General features: G+C 41.4%; 1 protein-coding gene across 3 annotated transcripts in view; it reads left to right on the top strand.

Moving 5' to 3' along the window:
* SUCO (SUN domain containing ossification factor) overlaps nucleotides 1–23,134 on the top strand; it is a 261,150-nt gene that overhangs the window by 47,735 nt on the left and 190,281 nt on the right. For all 3 annotated transcript variants that reach the window (XM_058175843.1, XM_058175842.1, XM_058175844.1), the window contains 2 exons: nucleotides 629–769; nucleotides 928–1,072. In XM_058175843.1, the coding sequence (XP_058031826.1) occupies nucleotides 629–769; nucleotides 928–1,072 (286 nt within the window). The remainder of the gene's footprint in view (nucleotides 1–628; nucleotides 770–927; nucleotides 1,073–23,134) is intronic.

Genomic DNA, 23,134 nt, shown 5'->3' with positions numbered 1-23,134 from the left:
CCACTAAAACATATTCTGAAGCAGATTCATTTTAATTTTTAAATTAAAATTTGGTAATAAAGTAAAATAATCCACAGGCCATTCAATAAGCCCTGAATCATGTCCCTGCTCCATTCCATTTGATAGCAATACTTTTGACTTCCCCACATCTCTTCAGTATAAAAAAACATACCACATCAAAGTATATCTAATCCACATCCAAGTCTGATATTATTCTGGCTTAGCTTTATACTGAGCAGGTAGTGGTGGAATCACTTTGTATGACAGTGAAGTCATCTGAGATGTTGATTGATCAGTTTGACTTGGAAACTACTTCAAGTAAAATTATTTCAGTGAAAATCTCTTTTAACATTTGTTTAGCTTCCTCTTTTTCATGCTGCTTCTCTTCTACCACATCCAGTTCTTCAAATACCTGAATTTAGAAAACATATATGTTTGCATGTATTTCTTGCTAACATTTAGACCTCATTCAAATCTTGGATTTGAATTGAAATGTAGATCTAAAGGCAAGACAAGTATTATTTTTTTTCACAAAAGATTGGGTTTGACATATTTATAGTGCAATCTTGTTTTTTATTTATGTCTAAATTGCATTCTAAATCTTTGGTTTGTTTCCATTTTCCTTCAGTGCAATAGAAAATTCCAGTGCTGATATCCTTATAGTTAGCACTACTGAAGTTGAACAGTCAGAGTCTGACTGTGATATAAATGAGGCACTTGAAACTGATTCTCAGAGTGAACCTTCCTCGCTTGTCACTTCCCCAGAGGGGTGAGTATTGAAATTATTTTTGTCATCATACCTTAGTGGAAGTTCTGTACTTTCTATTTTATGTACTCGTATGTTTATATAATTTATTATAATACATTAAATTTTTAATGACAAACGTAGCTGGAAATCTTTGTTTTGAATGTTTACATATTTTGTAGCCTTGTAGGTCAGCATACAGAAAATATTTCTTCACAAAGGAAAGGGAAGATGACGAAATCAGAATTTGATCCCAAAATTTCTGCAAGTGAGCAAAAGACAACTCCAAAGTCTGCTTTGAATGCTTCGGGTAACATAAGAGCAGAGGTAACTAAACTTTTCCTCTCCTACTGAAACTATTCCAATGAACCCTGTTCCTTTGGGAATTATATTTAAGTTATTTCCAATATTATTAAATAATATTATTTATAATAATAATATATTAAATATTAAATAAATAAATAATATTATTTAGTAATATATTATTATTGATTGAATTTCATGTTTAATGAATAAAAGAGATAATAATATTACCAAATAATATTATTTAGTCTGCAAAGACTCCTGCAGTTTTAAAAAAAACAATTTGTTTCTAAGTACTGTTCTCTGAGTTTGGAAAAAATTTATCAAGAATTTGAATTACATGAATTTATTAAGCTTTTCCAATCCATTTAAATAGCTGAAGTTTAAAAGTAGGATATTATAGCTAACTAAAGATTTCATAATTAATATATTAAAATCAGTTTTCTGTAATTCACATTAAAATAATTCTTCCACTTATTTGTTTGTTTCAGAGCTTTGCTTTATTTTTAGTTGAAAATTAAGCAAGTTAACACTTTGTCTCATTTGAAAAACTAGTTTTATTTTAAGATCAGGAAAACAAGAATCTGGCATTAACTTTTCCTGCTTTGTCTTATACTTTGTTCAAAAAATTGTGTGGGGAAAATTGTTTTCTGGGTTGTAAAAACAAGGAAAACAATAAAATAACGGTAAATGCTGAAGAAAGTTGTTTCTTTCAAAAAATATATAAATAAAGTTTTTTATTTCTTAAAACCAACATTACATCATTTATCATTCACTGTGTAATCTGGGTACAAATTTTGTGTCATCATATTTATATTTCTTTGCTTTTACATTTCAATTTAATATATCTCCTGTTAAAACATTTTTCTTCCGGATTTATTTAATTTTGCACTGCTTTTTGTCCATATTCATTTTCTTTTTTTTTTTTAATTCAAAAAGTTTTACAGAAAATTTTTTCTCCCCCTTTCCCCCCACCTCCCCTCCCCCCTCCCTTCACAACCCCCATCCCCCCCCCGACTTCCCGGAACGAGCACAAAGTATAGTTAAAAATAAAACAAACATATGCTAAAAATTTTTCGTCCCAACTTAATTATACCCCTACAATCATCAATTCCTAACTTCCCCTGAAAACAATCAAAAATAATACATCATAATCATTCAAAAACAGTCTGATAACTCTTAGTCTGATATCTACTTTGAATATAGTCAATCCATTTTTCCCATTCCTTTAAGTATCTTTCTTGCGTATTGTCTTTCAAAAAGGCTGATATCTTCGCCATCTTAGCCAAATTGGCAATTTTCAATATCCATTCTTCTATTGTAGGTACTTCTTTTTTCTTCCAGTATTGTCCTGTTAGTAATCTTGCTGCTGTTATTAGATTTAAAATCAATTTAGTCTCAATTACTGTACAGTCCGTAATAATTCCCAACAAAAAAAATTGCAGCAGGAACTTTATCTTCTTTTTCAAAACATTTTGTAAAATCCACCAAATTTTTATCCAAAAGGCCTTTATATCCTTACAAGTCCACCAAATATGAAAATATGTAGCATCATCACAATTACATCTCCAACATTTTGCTTGCATATCTGGGTAAATACACGATAATTTCTTAGGATCTAAGTGCCATCTATAAAACATTTTATAAAAATTTTCCCTCAGATTCTGTGCCTGCGTGAATTTAACATTTCTAACCCAATTTTTTCCCCAAGTTTCCAATAATATTGGCTCCTGAAAATTTTGTGCCCACTTTATCATACAGTCCTTTACCAAATCCCTTTCAGAAACTATTTCAAGTAACACATTATACAATCTCTTTATATGTTCCTGAGACTGATTTCTAATTTGCTTTACCAAATTTCCCCTGTTCTGCTCTATACCAATTTTCTGATCTTCCTTCCATCTAGCACATAGTTGCTCATATTGAAACCAAGTATAATTTTTCCCTTATAATTTAGTTTGTAAGAGTATTTTTTCCAAACACGCAGAAGAGCAGTTCTTAACACATGATTTTTAAAGGCCTTATCCACTTTTTTGTCATAAATTAAATATGCATGCCATCCATATAGCAAGTCATAACCTTCTATATTCAAAATTCTTTCCTCCGTTAAATTAAACCAATCACTTATTACAGAGAGAGCAGCTGCTTCATAGTATAATTTAAAATTGGGCATTTTTAAACCTCCCCTTTCCCGGGAATCTTGAATTATTTTCATTTTAACCCTAGCTTTTTTACCTTCCCATATAAATTTATTAATTCCCTTCTGCCATTCCTCAAGATTCTTATCTTTCTTAATTATTGGTATCATCTGAAAGAGGAATAAAAATCTAGGTAAAACATTCATTTTAATAGCAGCTATTCTCCCCAGCAAGGATAATTGCAATTTTTTCCAAACAATCAACTCCTTCTGAACTTTTTGCCATAAAACCTCATAGTTATTCTTATACAATTTCACATTTGACGATGTAATATAGACCCCTAAGTATTTAACCTTCTTTACAATTTCAAATCCTGTTATTTCCTCTAGTTTTTCTTTCTGTTGTCTGGCCATATTTTTTATTATCACTTTTGTCTTTTTCTGATTTACCTTAAACACTGAAACCTTCCCATATTGATCAATTATTTCCAACAAAGATTTACTAGAGTTTATAGGGTTTGTTAAAGTAATCACCAGGTCATCTGCAAAAGCTCTCAGCTTATATTCATGTTGTCTAACTTTAATTCCCTCTATCTCCTTTACTTCTCTTATTTTATCCAATAATGGTTCTAGAGTTAGAATAAACAATAATGGTGATAAAGGACATCCCTGTCTTGTTCCTTTCGCAATCTTAAAAGGTTCTGTTAAGCTACCATTAATTATAATCTGTGCTGTTTGCTCTCCATAAATTGCCCTAATTATTCTTGTAAAACCATCTCCAAATTGCATCTTTTCTATTAATTTAAATAAAAAATCCCAATGCAATTGATCAAAAGCTTTCTCTGCATCAAGAAAAATAAATGCTGCTGGAATAAAATTTTTCTTTTCTAAATACTCCAGTAAATTAACAATGTACCTAACATTATTCCTCATCTGTCTCCCTTTTATAAATCCAGATTGATCATTATGAATTCTTCGCTGCAAAATCAACATTAATCTATTAGCTATTATTTTAACAAAAATCTTATAATCATTATTTAAAAGCGAGATTGGCCTATAGTTCCCAGGTTTGGAACAATCCTGTTCCTCTTTTGGTATCAATGAAATAGAATAGAATAGAATAGAATAGAATAGAATAGAATAGAATAGAATAGAATAGAATAGAATAGAATAGAATTTTATTGGCCAAGTGTGATTGGACACACAAGGAATTTGTCTTGGTGCATATGCTCTCAGTGTACATAAAAGAAAAGATACGTTCATCAAGGTACAACATTTACAACACAATTGATGATCAATATATCAATATAAATCATAAGGATTGCCAGCAACAAGTTATAGTCATACAGTCATAAGTGGAAAGAGATTGGTGATGGGAACTATGAAACGATTAATAGTAGTGCAGATTCAGTAAATAGTCTGACAGTGTTGAGGGAATTATTTGTTTAGCAGAGTGATGGCCTTCGGGAAAAAACTGTTCTTGTGTCTAGTTGTTCTGGTGTGCAGTGCTCTATAGCGTCGTTTTTATGTCCAGGATGCGAGGGATCTGCAAATATTTTCACGGCCCTCTTCTTGATTCATGCAGTATACAGGTCCTCAATGGAAGGCAAGTTGGTAGCAATTATTTTTCTGCAGTTCTAATTATCCTCTGAAGTCTGTGTTTTTCTTGTTGGGTTGCAGAACCGAACCAGACAGTTATAGAGGTGCAAATGACAGACTCAATAATTCCTCTGTAGAATTGGATCAGCAGCTCCTTGGGCAGTTTGAGCTTACTGAGTTGGCGCAGAAAGAACATTCTTTGTTGTGCTTTTTTAATGTTTTTGATGTTAGCTGTCCATTTGAGATCTTGCGATATGATAGAACCCAGAAATTTGAAGGTTTCTACTGTTGATACTGTGTTGTCAAGTATTGTGAGAGGTGGAAGTATGGAAGGGTTTTTCCTAAAGTCTACCACCATTTCTACGGTTTTGAGTGTGTTCAGTTCCAGATTGTTTTGGTTGCACCACAAGGCTAGTCGTTCGACCTCTCGTCTATATGCGGATTCGTCATTGTCTCGAATGAGACCAATCACTGTTGTGTCATCTGCGAACTTCAGTAGCTTAACAAATGGATCATTGGAGATGCAGTCATTGGTATACAGAGAGAAAAGAAGTGGGGAGAGCACACAGCCTTGGGGGGCCCCTGTGCTAATTGTACAGGTATTTGATGTGATCTTGCTTAGCTTCACCTGCTGCTTCCTGTTTGTTAGGAAGCTTGTGATCCACTTACAAGTCTGTTCCGGTACCTGTAGCTGGTTTAGCTTAGTTAGAAGAATGTCTGGAATGATAGTATTCTCTATTCTCTATTCTATTCTAAATAAAAGAGGTTCTCCATGAGGGGGGAATTCCCCCTCCTAATTGTATCTGATTAAATAATTCCTTAAGTGGACCTAACATCTCATCCTGTAAATTCCTATAATAACTAACTGTAAGTCCATCCGTACCAGGAGTTTTCCCCATTTTTAATTGTTTAATTACCAAAATAATTTCTTCAGAAGTTACAGGCCGATTCAGTTCATTCGTTTGTTCTAAAGTTAAATTTTTAGCCTTATATTCCTTCAAATAATTATCAATATCCCTGTTCAATATATTATCTTTAAGATATAAATTTGTATAATATTCTAAAAAAGCTTTTTTAATTTTATCCTGTTGGTATCTCTCTTTACCTTTATATTCTATTTTTTCTATAGTACGTTTTTTTTGTCTTTTCCTTAAGGTATATGCTAACCACCTACGAGGTCTATTTGCATTAGAAAAAGTATTATGTTTGGCATATTGTATATTTGTTGCCACCTGATCAGCTATTATCATATTAAATTGATTCTGTAATAACTTTATTGCATCTTTAAGTTCTTGATCATGCGGGTTATGTATTAATAATTGTTGTTTGTTATAAATTTCCTCTTCTAGATACCTACGTATTTTCTTATCCAATAATAAAATTGACCCGATATGTTGTAATATTCTGATTCTTCCTTTCCTTTAATTGCTAATGTTAATCTATTCATTTCTGCACATTCTAATAGTTTCTTAATTACCTCTCTAACCAAATCTGAATTTTTTCCCAATAATTTCTCACTTCTGCACGTCTACCACATATATGATCCTAGTGTCTGGTGACATTTCCAACACTTAGTTGATTTATCTTTAAACATTTTTGCCAATCTTTCCGGTGATATAGACCATCTATAAAACATTTTATACAAATTCTCTTTGTATGCTGTTGCCATTATTATAGTTTCTTTATATAGTTCAACTTATAGTTTCTTTCCCATAGTTGCTGCCATTTATCTAACTCTGTTGTATATCCAAAGTTTTTCGCCCATGCTATCATTGTTTCTTTTACTTGTTCTTCTTTTAATTTAATAGAAAGTAAAGAACTATACAATTTTTTAATCATTCTCTCCTCTATTCCTGTGAGTATCTCATCCAAATCTGTCATCTCCAAATAAAAACCGTATAACTTTGCATCTTTTTCATATCTCGATTGTATTTGCAATTGTGTATACCACTCCATACCAATCCCTTGTTCTTCTAATTCTTGTTTTGTTTTCAATTCCCCCTTTTCTGATAAAATATATATCTAATAATTTATATCTAATAATACTTCCAATATTAATAATATTTGAATGTACAAATGCTTTCATTGTTGAAAGCCATATTAGTATTTTCAAATAATGTTTTTCTCTAACTTTTTCCCATACTGATAATAAAGCATTTCTTACATAATGTCTTTGTCTTTGAAAATAACTATGTACCGTATATACTCGAATATAAGCCGATCCGAGTATAAGCCGAGGTCCCCAATTTTACCCCAAAAACTGGGGTAAACTGGGGACTCGAGTATAAGCCGAGGGTGGGAAATGAGGCACCTACCGGTTGAAACCTCCTCCTCAGCTGAGAAGGCTGGCGGCTCCCCCGCCCCGCCCTCTCACTGCACCGGCAGGGCTTCCATCCGGTAAAATGTGAAAAAAAGAAAAAAAAAAACTCGAGTATAAGCCGTATATACTCGAGTATAAGCCGAGGGGCTTTAAAAAAAAAAAAACTCGAGTATAAGCCGTATAGACCCGAGTATAAGCCGAGGGGAAGTTTTTCAGCACAAAAAACGTGCTGAAAAACTCGGCTTATACTCGAGTATATACGGTATCTTATTCTTCCCATACCATAAAAAAGCATGCCAACCCAGTTGCAGATCATGACCCTCCAATGTCAATAACCTTGTGTTTCTTAATTCAGTTCATTCTTTCATCCATGATAATGTTGCTGCCTGATGATATAATTCCCAATTTGATAGTTTAAACCCTCCTCTGAGTCTTGCATCTTGTAACATTTTTATATTAATTCTCGCTTTTTCCCCTTGGCATATAAATTTCACTAATATTTTATTAAGATTTTCAAAATATTTTTTTCTATTTTTATTGGTATTGTTTGAAATAAAAACAATACTATTGGTAATATATTTATTTTAATTATTGCTATTCTTCCCATTAATGATAATTGTAGATTCTTCCATCTTTCCAAATTGTCTCAATTTGTCTTTTCAATTCATAGTAATTATCCTTAATCGTAATACACCTTGCTGTTAACTGAATTCCTAAGTATCTTACTTTTTTAGTAATCTGAATATCCAATTTCTCCATTAACTCCTTTTTCTGTTTCTCTATCATATTTTTCACCAGTATTTTCGTTTTTTTCTTATTAATTTTCAACCCTGCCACTTTTCCATATTCTATTTGTTCTATTAATTTTGGCCCAACTGCTTGTGGCTATTCTAAAATAAAGACTAAATCATCTGCAAATGTCTGTAGTTTATATTCTTCTTTTTTAATTCTAATACCTTTTATCTCTTCATTTTGTCTTATACTTCTATTTAATACCTCTAATGTCAACACAAATAATAATGGCGATGGAGGACAACCCTATCTTGTGCCTTTCATAATATTAACCTTCTCTGTCATATCTCCATTTACCAGCACTTTTGCTGATTGTTTATAATAAATTGTTTTAATCATATTTATAAATCTCCCCCTAAAATCCATAGTTTGTAGTTGTTTTATCATAAATTGCCAATTCACGTTGTCAAACGCCTTCTGTGCATCAGGAAACATCAACAACATTTATTTTTCTGGATGCGCTTCATATTATTCCAAGGTATTCAGAATTATTCTCGTATTGTCTCTAATCTGTCTTTTGGATAGGAAACCATTTTGGTCCATGTGTATAAATTCATTTAACAATCTCTTTAATCTATCAGCCATTATTGATGCAAATATTTTATAATCTGCATTTAACTGGGTAATCGGTCTATAGTTCTTTATTTATTGCAAGTCTGTGTCTTCTTTTGGTATAAGAGTAATATATGCCTCTATCCACGAGTTTGGTATCTTCGCTTCTATCAGTAGTTCATTAAATACTTTCAGCATTGTGTTGCTTATTACATCTTGTAATGTTTTATATAGTTCTGCTGGCAATCCATCTGGGCCTGCATTTTGCCATTCTTTTGTTTTTTAATCCCTTCTGTTAGTTCCATCATTGTTATTCTTTCCTCCAATGCCTTTTTATAATCTCCTGGTATTTTGAATAATTCAGATTTTTCTAGGTATTGTTTTATCCTTTCTTCTGATATTGTCTCTTGTTTATATAGAGTTTCTCATAATAATTCTGTAGTATTTTCTTCTTTTCTTCATTTCAATAGCATACAGTTCCCTCCTCATCCGTTAGTTAATTGATTAACTTTTTTTCTCTCTCCTTTTTCATTTTATATGCCAACCATCTTCCTGACTTGTTTGCATTTTGACAAAAAATTTGCTTAGAAGTTTCTGAGCGCCAAATCCTCTTTTTCAATTAGATTCAATTCATGTTTTTTAAGGTCCATTTGATTTTTAATTCTCTTATTTTGTGTATATTTCTGTAGTTCCATTTCTAATTTCTTATACTTTTCTTCCAATTTTTTTAGAGTTTGTCTTTTCTTTTTATTCCTTTTTCCCAAATAAGTCATTGCCAATCCTCGAATGTATGCTTTTGCTGTATCCCACACATTTTGTAATGAGGTATCTTCCTTTTTATTTTCTCTGAAAAAGAAAGTCAATTCTTTCTCCATATATTGTTTAAACTCTTTTTCATTTAATATTGTTTGATTTAATGTCCATCTTGATCTCTTTTTTTGTCCCTTCCATATAATTGTGATCGGATTATGATCTGCCCATGTGTTTGCTTCAATGTTTATATCTTGTCTTTTAACTAATAAATCGGTTGATATCCACATCATATCTATCCTAGACCATGACATACATTATGTCTATTTGAATAAAAAGTGTATCGTTTTTCTTTCGGGTATCTTCTTTTTCAAACATCTTGGATATTTAATTTCTCCACCATTGTAAAAAAGACTGGAAGAGTTTTTCTGGGCTTCTTGTTTATCTTTGTGGTTTTATAGTCCAATTCAACTTCTGTTATTGCATTAAAATCACCCATCATGCAAATATTTTCATATTCGACTTCAATTATAAAAATCTTCTTGATCGTCATTTGGGGTGTATATCACCACTAAGAGTATTTGTTCATAATTCATTGTTACTTCCACCATAAGAACCCTTCATTCTTGGTCAGCAAATATTTGTTTAGGTGCTAGTGTCTTTTTAATGTATAGTCCTACACCTCTTTTATTTTGATGTACCAGTGCAGTAAATACTTCTCCCAATTTTTGGTATTCCAAAAGTTTTTTATGTTGTTTTCTAATAGGAACTTCTTGTAAACATATTATGTCCATTTTTAATTTTTCCAATTTATTTAGAGTCCTTTTCCTTTTTATTGCCGAATTTAATCCATTTATGTTTATCGATATTGCTTTTATTTCTTCTTCCATAGTTTACTTATTGATAGTCATTCTTGTCTCTCTTCTTTAACGTCTTTTAGCCTTGCCCCTTCTCTTATTGCTCTTTCTTCTTGTTCCTTTGCCTTAATCCCTTTGACATCTTTAAATTCCCCTTCTGATTTTTCCATTCTCTCATCTAATTTGCCTATTATTTCTTTGAAGTCCTCATGAAATGCCTGTATCATATTTTTTAATTCCAGTTCCATAGTCATAGTGCTTGAGCTCTTACGGCTGCGAGGTTCCCCCGCCTCGCAGGAGTGGCCCTCTGTTCTATCGAGGACCTACCTTAATGAAGGGTCTTGGGACCCAGAGAGGTGGCATGCCTCGAAGAAGAATCTCTGGGGGTTTTTTAATAGGTTTTTTAATAAGGGGTTTTTAAAGGGGGGGAGGGGATTGACGGGTAGGGGGAGTGACCCGTCGGGGAGGGTATGTCCAGTCCCAATGCGGGCTCACGACATTATTTCAGTTGGTCCGAAGACGGGGGGAGGGGATTGCACAGAGCGGAGAACATTATCCCATCTGTACGGTGAGTGGGAGGGGCAGATATGGCGGAGGCAGGGAGCCGTATCGTTTTTTGGGAGCACGTGTTCGATGTTTAAAAGCGATCACGTGCTCCGGCCCCCCAGTCCTCACTCGTTCCCCGGATGGTCAAGACCCTCAGAGCTTGGGTCTTTGGCTGATGCTTTGCAATGCCCGGTCCGTGGTTAACAAGGCTCCCCTGATTTGTGACCTTATTCAGGGGGAGTCCGCGGACCTTATGGGCATTACGGAGACCTGGTTGGGCACAGAAGGTGTACCCTGGTCGAACTGTGCCTCCGGGTTTCCGTGCATTCCATCAGCCGAGGACCCAAGGTAGGGGTGGGGGTGGCGGTTGTGATTAAAGAAAGTCTGGAGCCGAGAGTCCACTGTTCCTCAGATAGTTGGCTGTGAATCCTCCTTGTGAAGTGGGGCCACGAATCAGCTGGGGCTGTTGATCATGTACCTGGCTCCTTGCTACGTGACTACAGCCCTACCTGAACTGCTAGAGGTGCTTGCTGGCGTGGCGGTTGAGATCCCCAGACTACTGGTCTTGGGGGATTTCAACCTGCCATCTGCCGGCTTGTCGTCGACGGTGGTTCAGGAGTTCCAGGCCTCCATGACGGCCTTGGACCTGATTCAAGTAACTGATGGCCCTACACACATTGGGGGAGGTGCGCTAGATTTGATTTTTATCTCTGGTCAGTGGGTAAATGATCTGGATTTAGGAGATTTAGTGAAAGAACTGGTGTCATGGTCAGATCATTTTCTTCTTCGCCTAGACTTTCAGACCGCCGCTCACCACCGCAGGGGGACGGAGCCAATCGTTGGTTCCGTCCCAGGTGCCTGATGGACCCGGAGGGTTCCTGGAGCTTGGGCGCTTCCTGAGGATCTTACCACGGCACGACTGAAGAACTGGTTGCGGCCTGGGAACGGGCGGCTGGGGCTTTGGACCGTGTCGCGCCTTTGACCTCTGACCCGGCGTAGATCTCAGTTGGCTCCCTGGTTTTCCGAGGCTGAGAGAGATGGCGGAGAAGGCGCCTAGAGAGTATTTGGAGGTCTAGCCGTTCGAGGTTGATCGGACACTAGTGAGGTCCTTTACTAGGACCTACCTAGTGGCAATGAGGAGGCGGTTCTCGTTTCCACCCTCATTGCATCGGCAGATAACCGCCGCCCTGTTTGGTGACCCGTTCCTCCTCCATCAAGAGGCGGGATGACCCACAGGGACGAGCTGAGGAGTTTAACGGTTATCTATCGATAAAATCGTTCAACTTCGGGATAGTTTGGACCAAGATTGCGAGGATCCAGCTGAGATGACAGAGCGTCTTGTTGAGGTTATTTGGGATGAGTTGATTCTGTGGCTCCAGTACATGGACAGGTTGCTGGGAGGTTACATGCAACTACATGTTTACTGGACCCGTGCCCTTCCTGGTTAGTGCTGGCTGCTCAGGAAGTGACGAGGCTGGCTCAGGGGATTATAAATGCTTCTTTGATGGAAGGGTTTTCCCGCGCCTTGAAGAGGCGGTGGTGAGACCTCTCCTCAGAAGCCTTCCTGGACCCAGCTATTTTGGGTCGTCCAGTCTCCAACCTTCGCTTTGTGGCGAAGGTTGTAGAAATAATGGTTGCATGGCAGTTCCCCGGCACCTGGAGGAAACTGTCTATCTAGACCGTTCCAGTCCGGCTTCGACCGGTTACAGCAGCGGCTTTGGTCGCGTTGGTGGATGACCTCTGGAGGGCCAGGGACAGGGGTTGCTCCTCTGCCTTGGTCCTATTAGATCTCTCAGCGGCTTTGATACCATCGACCATGGTATCCTGCTGCGGTTGGAGGGATTGGGAGTGGGGGCACCGTTTATCGGTGGTTCTCCTCCTATCTCTGACCGATCATGAGCAGTGTTGACAGGGGGGCAGGTCGTCCTCGGCGCCTCACTTGTGGGGTGCCTCAGGGGTCGATTCTCTCGCCTACCCTGTTCAACATCTATAAAGCTGGGTGAGGTCATCAGTGGTTTGGGGTGAGTTATCATCTGTCGCTGATGATACTCAGCTGTACTTCTCCACCCGGACCACCCCAGCGAAGCGGTCGAAGTGCTGTCCCGGTGCCTGGAAGCTGTGCAGTCTGGATGGGGAGAAACAGACTCAAGCTCAATCCCTCCAAGACGGAGTGGCTGTGGATGCCGGCATCCCGGTACAGTCAGCTGCAGCCGCAGCTGACTGTTGGGGGCGAGTTAGTGGCCCCAAAGGAGGTGGTTCGCAACTTGGGCGTCCTCCTGGATGGACGGCTGTCTTTTGATAAACACCTGGCGGCCGTCGCCAGGAGGGCCTTTTACCAGGTTCGCCTGTTCGCCAGTTGCGTCCCTTCCTTGACCGGGATGCCTTATGCACGGTCACTCACGCTCTGGTTACGTCTAGGCTGGATTATTGCAATGCTCTCTACATGGGGCTGCCCTTGAGGTGCACCCGGAGGCTGCAGTTAGTCCAGAATGCGGCTGCGCGAGTAGTAACGGGAGCCGCTCGTGGCTCCCACGTGACATCGCTGCTCCGTAGCTTGCACTGGCTTCCTGTGGTCTTTCGGGTGCGCTTCAAGATTTTGGTAACTATCTTTAAAGCGCTCCATGGCTTAGGACCCGGGTACTTACGAGACCGCCTGCTGTTACCCTGTTCTGTTTTCCTTCCCCCAATACTCCCAGCAAAGAGTCCGTCAGAGGCCTTCCTTTTTTCCTTTTATTTACATAGATACATGTCCTGGCCACGTCTACCCACGGGCCTGCCAAGTTTCTGGAGATAACGAGGAAATTATAGATAAGGCCAGAATTACTCACGAATATATTCTTCCCTCCATTGAAACAGTTAGCTTGCGCCAATTCATTAGCTCGCGCCAACTCATTACTTTGTCCAAGACAAAAAACCAGGAAGTCTCGCCTCCTATTTATAGTCTCTGCAGATGTCACTGCATGACAATTATGACTTGGCTTTGTCCCAACTCTTCCGCTGCTGCGCACGGCGATCACGTCTACGTAATCTTGCATCGCTCCAAAACTGTTCTTGGGGCGTTGCCAAATCAGAAGGAGGCTCCATGGAATCAGGCTGTGCCGGCCCCTCCTCCTCCCTTTGAGTGGGTGCCAGGGAGGGAAAGGGCTCAAGAGAAGCAGGGCTGGCCAGGTCTTCTCCCTCACTTTCTGAATCATCCGAGTCCAGGAGTCCGGGTCCAGGAACCTGGGTCACAACACTATTCCTCACCGCAGGGCCCTTCCCCCGGGGCTGACGATCGGGATGCGGTCGGGCTGGGTTCTGCTCATGGAAGGCCTGCACCAGGTCAGGGGCATGAACGTCGGAGGCATCTACCCAGGAGAAATCAGTCCCGATCCCTTCCACGCGATCAAATATTGGAAACGACCCTTCAGCCAGCGGGAGTCTCAGACGCTGTGGACTTCAGATTCCTCCGATCCGCCCTCGGCGACAGTGACGGGTGCTGTTGGGCACCGAAGGGGACTCGTGGCCTCAGGAACCAGAAGGGACCGTGAAAACGGGTGGATCCGCATGGATCGTGGCAGGGTCAGTCGGTAGGCTACCGGGTTGATGACTGCCTCGACAGGGAACGGGCCGATGAATCGGTGGTCCAACTTCTTTACTGGGCGGTCGGACGGGAGGTGTTTGGTGGAGAGCCACACCCGGTCTCCAACTGCCAGCGGGGCGTTGCCCGTCGGGAGCGGTCGGCGGACCGTTGTAGTCCTCCTTGCCCGATCCAGCTGCTGCCGTACCAACTGTTGGACCGCATGCAATTCCGTCAGGAAGGTCTGCGTTTCGGGAACAGGAGAGTCTGGTGGTGCCAGAGGGAAGAGCCGCGGATGGTACCCCACATTGGCAAAGAACGGGGTCATCTGAGTAGGGATGTGCTGGGAGTTGTTAAAACCACACTCCGCCAGGACAGGTAGTCGGCCCAGTTGTCCTGTTGCTGGTTGATGAAGCAACGGAGATACTGTTCCAGTATACCGATGACCTTCTCTGTACCCCGCCGGTCTCCGGATGGTGCGATGACAGACACACCTGCACCTCCAACGCGGCCATCAGGCTCTTCCAGAAGCGGGCTGTGAACTGAACTCCGTGGTCCGAAACCACCCTGTCCGGTAGACCATGGAGGCGGAAGATGTGCTGCAGAAAGAGACGGGCCGTTTTTGCGGCTGTGGGCAGTCCGCGGCATGGGATGAAGTGTGCCATCTTGGTGAGCATGTCCACCACCACCAGCACCGTGGTGAACCCAGAGGACGGCGGCAGGTCTGTCAGGAAGTCCATAGAGATCGCCCCCCAGGGTCTGTCAGGTGTCGGCAAGGGCTGGAGGAGCCCGGGAGGTGCCCCCATGGCGGTCTTGGCTTGCCGGCACGGTACGCAGGATGTCACGTAGGCATGTATATCATGCCGCACTCGGGGCCACCAAAAGGTCCGTGTCACCAGGTGGAGGGTCTTGAAGAACCCAAAATGTCCTGCTGCAGGGTTGTCGTGGCACTGGGTCATGACGAGGGCTCGGAGTGGTCCTGTGGGCACATATAATCGCCCAAACTTGAGTAAGTCCTCCTCCAAGGTCCAAGGAGACGTGGGGCCCACCTCCTCTCCTTTGCTGCGACCAGGCGTCCTGGCGCTGCGCCTCGCACCTGGGCCCGCAAGTCCACTGGCTCCGTGCTGCAGCCAAGGCTTCTGCCGCAGCACTGTCCGTGGAGGAAGGGGTCCTTGGCGCAGAGGTACTCTGGCTTGCGGGACAGGGCATCCGCCCTCCGGTTGTGACCGCTGGGAATGTAGGTCACGCGAAGTTGAACCGGCAAAAACAACGACCACCGGATCTGCCGCTGGTTCAACTTCCGAGCTGTGGTGAGGTGCTCGAGATTCCGATGGTCCGCTCGACCTCCACCTGATGTCGGGCCCCTCCAGATGGTGTCGCCAAGCCTCGAATGCAGCCTTGATAGCCAGCAACTCTTTTCCCAGATGGTGTAGTTGCGCTCGGAAGGATTGAGTTTCCGGGAGTAGTAAGTGCAGGAAAAAGTGTGCCACCATTCGCCGGAGCCTGTAGCAGCACCGCTCCCAGAGCCACATTGACGCGTCCGTTTCCACCACAAAAGGCCGGAGCGGGTCGGGATGCCTCAGGACGGGTTCCGTGACAAAGGCTTTCTTGAGGGCTGTGAATGCTTCTTGCTGTGGGGACCCCACCGAACGCAACCTTCTTCCTGAGGAGCTGGGTAAGTGGAGCCGTCAGTGTGGCAAGCCCGGATGAAGGTCCGGTAGTAGTTGGCGGCCCAGCAGGCGCTGAACATCCTTTACCCGACGAGGGCTTCCCAGCTACACAAAGCTTCTACTTTACATGGGTCCATGGCTATGCCTCGGGCGAGATGATATGCCCGAGGAATTCTATGGAAGTCCGGAAGAAGACGCATTTCTCAGCTTCGCATTGAGTTGTTGCTCCAAGCGTTGCAGAACCAGACCGACGTGTCGAAGGTGGCTTTCCTGGACCGGGGTAAATCAGGATGTCGTCCTGGTAGATAACCACGAACCGATCCAACATGTCTCGAACACGCCGCTCATGAAGTGCTGGAAAACGGCGGGAGCGTTGGTCAACCCAAATGGCATGACAGTGTATTCGTAGTGTCCGTATCGGGTGCCGAATGCCGTCTTCCATTCGTCTCCTTCTCGCATCCGCACCAGGTTGTAGGCCCCCCGGAGATCGAGCTTGGTGAAGATCGTGGCCTCCCGCAACCTCTCCAGTAGCTCCGGGATGAGCGGCAGGGGGTAGCGATTTCGTACCGTAATGGCATTTAGCCGGCGGTAATCACAGCACAGGCGCAAGTCCCCTGTCTTCTTCTTCACGAAGAGGACCGGGGCCGAGAGAGGGGACTTTGAAGGCCGGATGAACCCTCGGGCCAGGTTTTTGTCCAGGAAGTCCCTGTGGGCGGCTAACTCGGGCTCCGACATGGAATACAGGCGTCCCACAGGCAGTTGTGCGTTGGGCAGAAGGTCCACGGGGCAATCGTAGGGCCGATGCGGGGGTAGTCGGTCCGCCTCCTTCTCGCTGAACACGTCGGCGAAGTCCGTCAGCTCAGGAGGCAAGGTGATGGCAGCGGTGGGGACGTTCTGGCCGGCACAGGTGTGGCGGATGTGGTCGACGCACTGCAGACTCGGGAAAGAGATGGCGTTCCGCGACCAGGCCACCTGAGGATCGTGGGTCCGAAGCCAGGCCATCCCAAGGACCAAGGGAAAATGAAGGTCCGCCGTGACATAAAACTGGATCGCCTCCTCATGGTCCCCAATAGCCAGGCGCAAAGGCTGGGTGGCGAATTTAATGGGGCCGGACACCAGTTCTCGTCCATCAATAGTCTCTACTCGCATCGGAGGGTCCACGGAACCACGGGACCGCAACCTGGGTCACAAAGGCCTGGTCCATAAAGTTTGTTGTGGCCCCTGAGTCCACCAGCGCATGCGCCTGGAGCCCGTCCGACTGGTTCCCCAACCATATCCGTGTGTCCAGAATCAGATGCCGAGGGGGCCCAGAGTCTACTTCCGCAACGTCCAGTGGGGGCTTAGTACGTGCCCGACCTAGGGTTTCCCCGGGGTCGGGCCTGCTCCGGTTCCCGGTTGGGCACGTTGGGATTCGGGACGGCGTGCGTGCCCCGCTTTCTGGGGCAAGAAGCGGCGAAGTGGCCGGGCTCTCCACAGTACAGGCACAATCCTCCTTGGCGCCTCCGGATCCGCTCCTGGGCTGTCAGGCGAGGTCTGACCGCTCCCAACTCCATGGGCTCTTCTGCAGCGGTTACAAAACGTGGGGCGACCCGGGGTGCTGGTGGTGCAGGAAGTGGGGGTGCAGATGTCGACGGCGAGTCCCGGGGGGTGCGACAGGATGGTCGCCGTTGCAGACGGGCATCGAGGCGGAGACAAAGGGGCACCAAGTTGTCGAGGGTCCGCGGCGCCTCCACGCGGGCCAGCTCGTCTTGCAATTCCTCTGAGAGTCCCTCCTGGAACGCGTCCACCAGCGCTGCATCATTCCAGTCAGAGTCCTGGCACAAAAGACGAAATTCGGCGATGTACTCCTGCAGGGGGCGTTTCCCTTGACGGAGTTCCTTAAGGCGCCTGGTTGCCGTCAGCATTCGAACGGGGTCCTCATACATGGTGCGCAGGTGCTGCCAAAAACGCTGTTGGTCCGCCAGCAGGGGGCTGTCCTGGAGCAAGAGGGGCGTGGCCCATCGAGCAGCCGAGCCGGAAAGAAGGTTAATCACGAAGGCCACCTTAGCCCGGTCGTCTGGGAAATCCTCTGGCCTCATAGCCATGTAGAGCTGGCACTGTCCCAAGAAGGTCGGAAACATCTCAGGCTGCCCAGAAAACTTTTTTTTTTTTTTTGCAAAAATTTTTTATTTTTCCATAATAATTCCCACAATTTGACCAGTGTACAATACAATCACTTATCCAACAATCAGTCCTATACTCAAGTTATACTCAGTCAGGGCTGCTCGACTGCCACTCCCCCCTTTAATCCTTTCTTCCCTTCTCATCCTTCTTAAACTTCCCCCACCACCTTCTCCTCGCTTTCCTACTTCCCCTCCTCTTTCCCACTTCTCACTACCATCCTTTCTAACCCTCTATCTCCTTCTTCTCCTCCTCCTATCCTTTCTTCTCCCTTCCTTCTTTCCTCCCTACCCACCTACCTACCTACTTTCTTCCTTCTTTACTCCTCTTTCCTTACCCTTTCCTTCGGGAGTGTTTGCCGAGCAGTCCCGACATTACACCATTCCAACTTGTTTAATTCTACCATTATTCCTGTACAATGGCAACCAATCAATTTATAGTCTTCCCTTCCCGCCTCCTTCCCCGAGACTTCCCAGAACAGAATACAGGGTATTGTAACTAACAAGCATAATCTAAAATATAACATAAAACATATTCCATTTCACACCATCACACTATCAATTCCCTTCTTTCTTAAACTAATACATAATAATTCCTAACTTCACTCAAAAACTAATTGATATTTTTTAATCTGATACTTATTTTGAATATAATCAATCCACTTCCTCCATTCCAATATATATTTTTCTTGTGTACAGTCTTTCAAGTAGGGAGAAATATTTGCCATTTCTGCTAAAATTGATACTTTACTAATCCATTCTCCAATTGTAGGTAAGTCTTCTTTCTTCCAATATTGTGCAATCAATAATCTTGCAGCAGTTATTAAATTCAGAATCAGTTTTGTCTCTATAACAGTGCAATCTGAGATTATTCCTAATAAAAAGAACTGTGGAACAAACTTGATCTTCTTTCAAAATGTTCTGCATAATCCACCATATTTTTAATCCAAAAGGCTTTAACTTTTTGCAAGTCCACCATATATGATAATAGGTAGCATCCTCACAATCACATCTCCAACATTTTGCTTTCACATTTGGATACATACATGACAGTTTTTAGGATCTAAATGCCATCTATAAAACATTTTATAAAATTTTCTCTTAAATTTTGTGCTTGTGAATTTAACATTCCTCACCCAAATTTTTTCCCATGTTTCTAACATTATAGGTTGTTGAAAATTTTGTGCCCATTTTACCATACAATCTTTAACCAACTCCATTTCTGAATCAATTTCAACCAATACATTATATAATCTCTTTATATGCTGTTGACCTTGATCTTTTATTTGTTTTACCAGATTATCATCACTTTGCCTTATACCAATTTTCTGATCTATTTTCCATCTAGATTGCAATTGTCCATACTGGAACCATGTATAATTTCTTCCTTCATCCCTCAATTTCTCCCTAGATTTCAACTGTAATTCCCCTTTTTCCATAGTCAAAAGCTCTTTGTAAGTGATAACTTCCATTTTTTGTAATATATTTATATTCTCTATCATATGTCTGGGGATGGTCCATATTGGTATCTTTCCATCTAACTTATATTGATATTTTTTCCAAATCCTCAACAACGCACTTCTGACCATATTATTCTTAAATGTCTTATCAATTTTCTTGTCATATATTACATATGCGTGCCATCCATATAACAAACCATAACCTTCTATATTCAAAATCCTTTCCTCTGTTAAATTAATCCAATCAGAAATTAAAGTTAAAACAACTGCATCATAGTACAATTTCAAATTAGGCATTTTTAAAACCCCCTCTTTCCTAACGTCTTGCATTATTTTTAACTTTATCCTCGGTTTTACCCTTCCATACAAATTTATTAATCCCTTTTTGCCATTCTTGTAAATTTGCATCTTTCTTCAAAATTGGAATCATTTGAAACAAAAATAAAAATCTAGGCAAAACATTCATTTTTATAGCTGCCACTCTTCCCAACAATGATAATTGTAACTTCTTCCATTTCTCCATTTCTTTAATTACTTTTCCCCACAATACCTCATAATTGTTTTTATATAATTTTACATTCGATGCTGTAATGTATACTCCTAAGTATTTAACCTTTTTAACTACTTCATATCCAGTTATTCTTTCTAATTCTTCCTCTGATGTGTATTCATATATTTAATTATCATTTTTGTCTTCTGTTGATTCACTTTAAACCCAGATACCTTACTATACTGATCAATTGTCTCCATCAAATATACAGCTGAATGTATTGGTTGAGATAAAGAAACAACCAAATCATCTGCAAACGCCTTAATTTATAATCTTGATTTTTAATTCTAATTCCTTTTATTCGATCTAAACCACGTATCTTACTCAATAATATTTCCAAAGTTAGAATGAATAATAATGGTGACAAGGCACATCCTTGTCTAGTCCCTTTCTCAATCTTGAAAGATTCTGTTAATCCACCATTTACTATTATTTGAGCTGTTTGCTTTTGATATATAGCCTTAATTGCTTGAATAAAATAATCCCCAAATTGCATTTTTTCTATTACTTTAAACAAAAACTGCCAGTCCAATCTATCAAAAGCTTTTTCGGCATCCAAAAAGAGGAATGCTGCTGAAACCTGGCTGTTTCCTTCCAAATATTCAAGTAAATTTACAATTTGTCTCATATTATATCTCATCTGTCTCCCCTTAATAAATCCTGATTGGTCATTATGAATTAATTGATTCATCAGTGGCATCAATCTATTCGCTAGTATCTTAGCAAATATCTTATAATCAGTATTTAAAAGCGATATTGGCCTATAATTCTCTGGTTTAACACCATCTCGATCTTCTTTAGGTATTAAAGAAATAAAAGCTGTCCTCCATGAAGGAGGAGCTTCTCCTCCCCTTTGTATTCTGTTAAATAACTCCTTAAGTGGTACAATCATCTCATTTTGTAAATTTTTATAATAAGTAGTTGTCAAGCCATCTTTACCTGGTGCTTTATTCGCTTTAAGCTGCTTAATTGCAAACACTATTTCCTCTGAAGAAATTAATTGATTCAACTCTTCCCTTTGATCTACTGGTGCTTCAAAAGTTTCCGATTGCTGATAATGGCAATTAGACTTTTATCTTGGAATGTCAATGGATTAAACTCACCACAAAAGAGAAGAAAGATATTTCATTATTTGAAGCAATTTAAAAATGACATTGTATGTTTACAAGAAACACATATTAGAACATTAGACCAGAAATATTTGATAAATTCGAAATTGGGAATACATTTTGTTGCATCTGCTACAGAAAAGAAGAATGGACTAGTTGTTTATATAAAGAGTAATTTATCTGCAACACTAATTGAAGCGGATAATCAAGGAAGATATATTGCTATTGAACTTTTATTGGAAGGGAGAAAAATACTTTTAATAGGAGTTTATGCACCAAATCAACAACAAGAAAAATTTTATAAGTTTTTACATAAAAGAATAACATCTTGGGATTATAAAACTTATATATTAATGGGTGATTGGAATGGAGTGATGGATACCCAGAAAGATAAAAGAAGTCTTAGAAATATTTCCAATCGTGTAAAACTGCCAAAGGCATTCTTTGATTTGATGGAAGATTTAGAATTGAGAGATGTATGGCGAGAACGCAATGAAAAAGAGAGAGATTTTACATTTTTTTCTGACAGACATCAATCTTTTTCTAGGATTGATTTCATTTTAATTACTAATGATTTGTTTTTCAGAGTGAAGAAGACAAAAATTTGTTCTAGAACCTTGTCTGATCATAGCCCGGTATGGATTGAGTTAGATCGGGAAAAAGAGGCCAGGAGGTCGTGGAGGATGAATGAGAATTTGTTTAAATATGAACAAAATGTAAATGAATGTAAAACTCTAATGAAGGAATTTTTTTCTTTGAACATGGATAAAGGGACACCTATAGAGATAGTTTGGGACACCAGTAAAGCATATATGAGGGGAATTTTATTAGAGATGAATAATAAATATAGAAATAGACTGCACAAAAGGCGAAAAGAACTAGAAGAGGAAATTAAAAGGAAGGAGCAGTTATTGGTAGGCAATCCAGGAGATAGTAAAACAAAAGAGTCAATAAATATATTAAGAGGTCAATTTAATATGTTAATGGCAGATCAGGTGGCAACTAATTTACAATATGTAAGACATAATTTGTTTAATAATTCTAATAAACCTGGAAGGTGGTTAGCATATTTATTAAGAAAGAAACAGAAACGACGTATAATTGATAAAATAGGCTGCCCAGAAAACTTATCCGGCACGGTTATCGGGCACTTGCGACGAGGAGGAGGAGTGGGAGGATGGGGGGGGGGGGGCTGCAGGCACATTCCTGGCAACAAGTTGGCCTGCCAAGTGAGCCACTTGCTGCTGGAGCTGTTGATTAGCCGCTTGTAGCTGCTCTAACTGCTGCTGTACCTGCTGCTGATCCATCTTTGGTGGAAGATGTTTTAGTCAGGTCTTGGACAAAATGTTCTGTTTCCCTTCCCCCAATACTCCCAGCAAAGAGTCCGTCAGAGGCCTTCCTTTTTTCCTTTTATTTACATAGATACATGTCCTGGCCACGTCTACCCACGGGCCTGCCAAGTTTCTGGAGATAACGAGGAAATTATAGATAAGGCCAGAATTACTCACGAATATATTCTTCCCTCCATTGAAACAGTTAGCTTGCGCCAATTCATTAGCTCGCGCCAACTCATTACTTTGTCCAAGACAAAAAAAACAGGAAGTCCCGCCTCCTATTTATAGTCTCTGCAGATGTCACTGCATGACAATTATGACTTGGCTTTGTCCCAACTCTTCCGCTGCTGCGCACAGCGATCACGTCTACGTAATCTTGCATCGCTCCAAAACTGTTCTTGGGGCGTTGCCAAATCAGAAGGAGGCTCCATGGAATCAGGCTGTGCCGGCCCCTCCTCCTCCCTTTGAGTGGGTGCCAGGGAGGGAAAGAGCTCAAGAGAAGCAGGGCTGGCCAGGTCTTCTCCCTCACTTTCTGAATCATCCGAGTCCAGGAGTCCGGGTCCAGGAACCTGGGTCACAACATACCCTTTGCCTCCCATCGACCCGTACGCTCACACAGAGAGGGTCTCCTCAGGGTGCCGTCCGCCAAACAGTGTTTGCTGGCGGCCCCCAGGAGTAGGGCCTTCTCTGTG

This window comes from Ahaetulla prasina, chromosome 3 (assembly GCF_028640845.1).
Source record: "Ahaetulla prasina isolate Xishuangbanna chromosome 3, ASM2864084v1, whole genome shotgun sequence".
Taxonomy (NCBI): Eukaryota; Metazoa; Chordata; class Lepidosauria; order Squamata; family Colubridae; genus Ahaetulla; species Ahaetulla prasina.
Note: the sequence above shows the minus strand (reverse complement) of the source record. Positions and strands in the feature narration are given on the sequence as shown.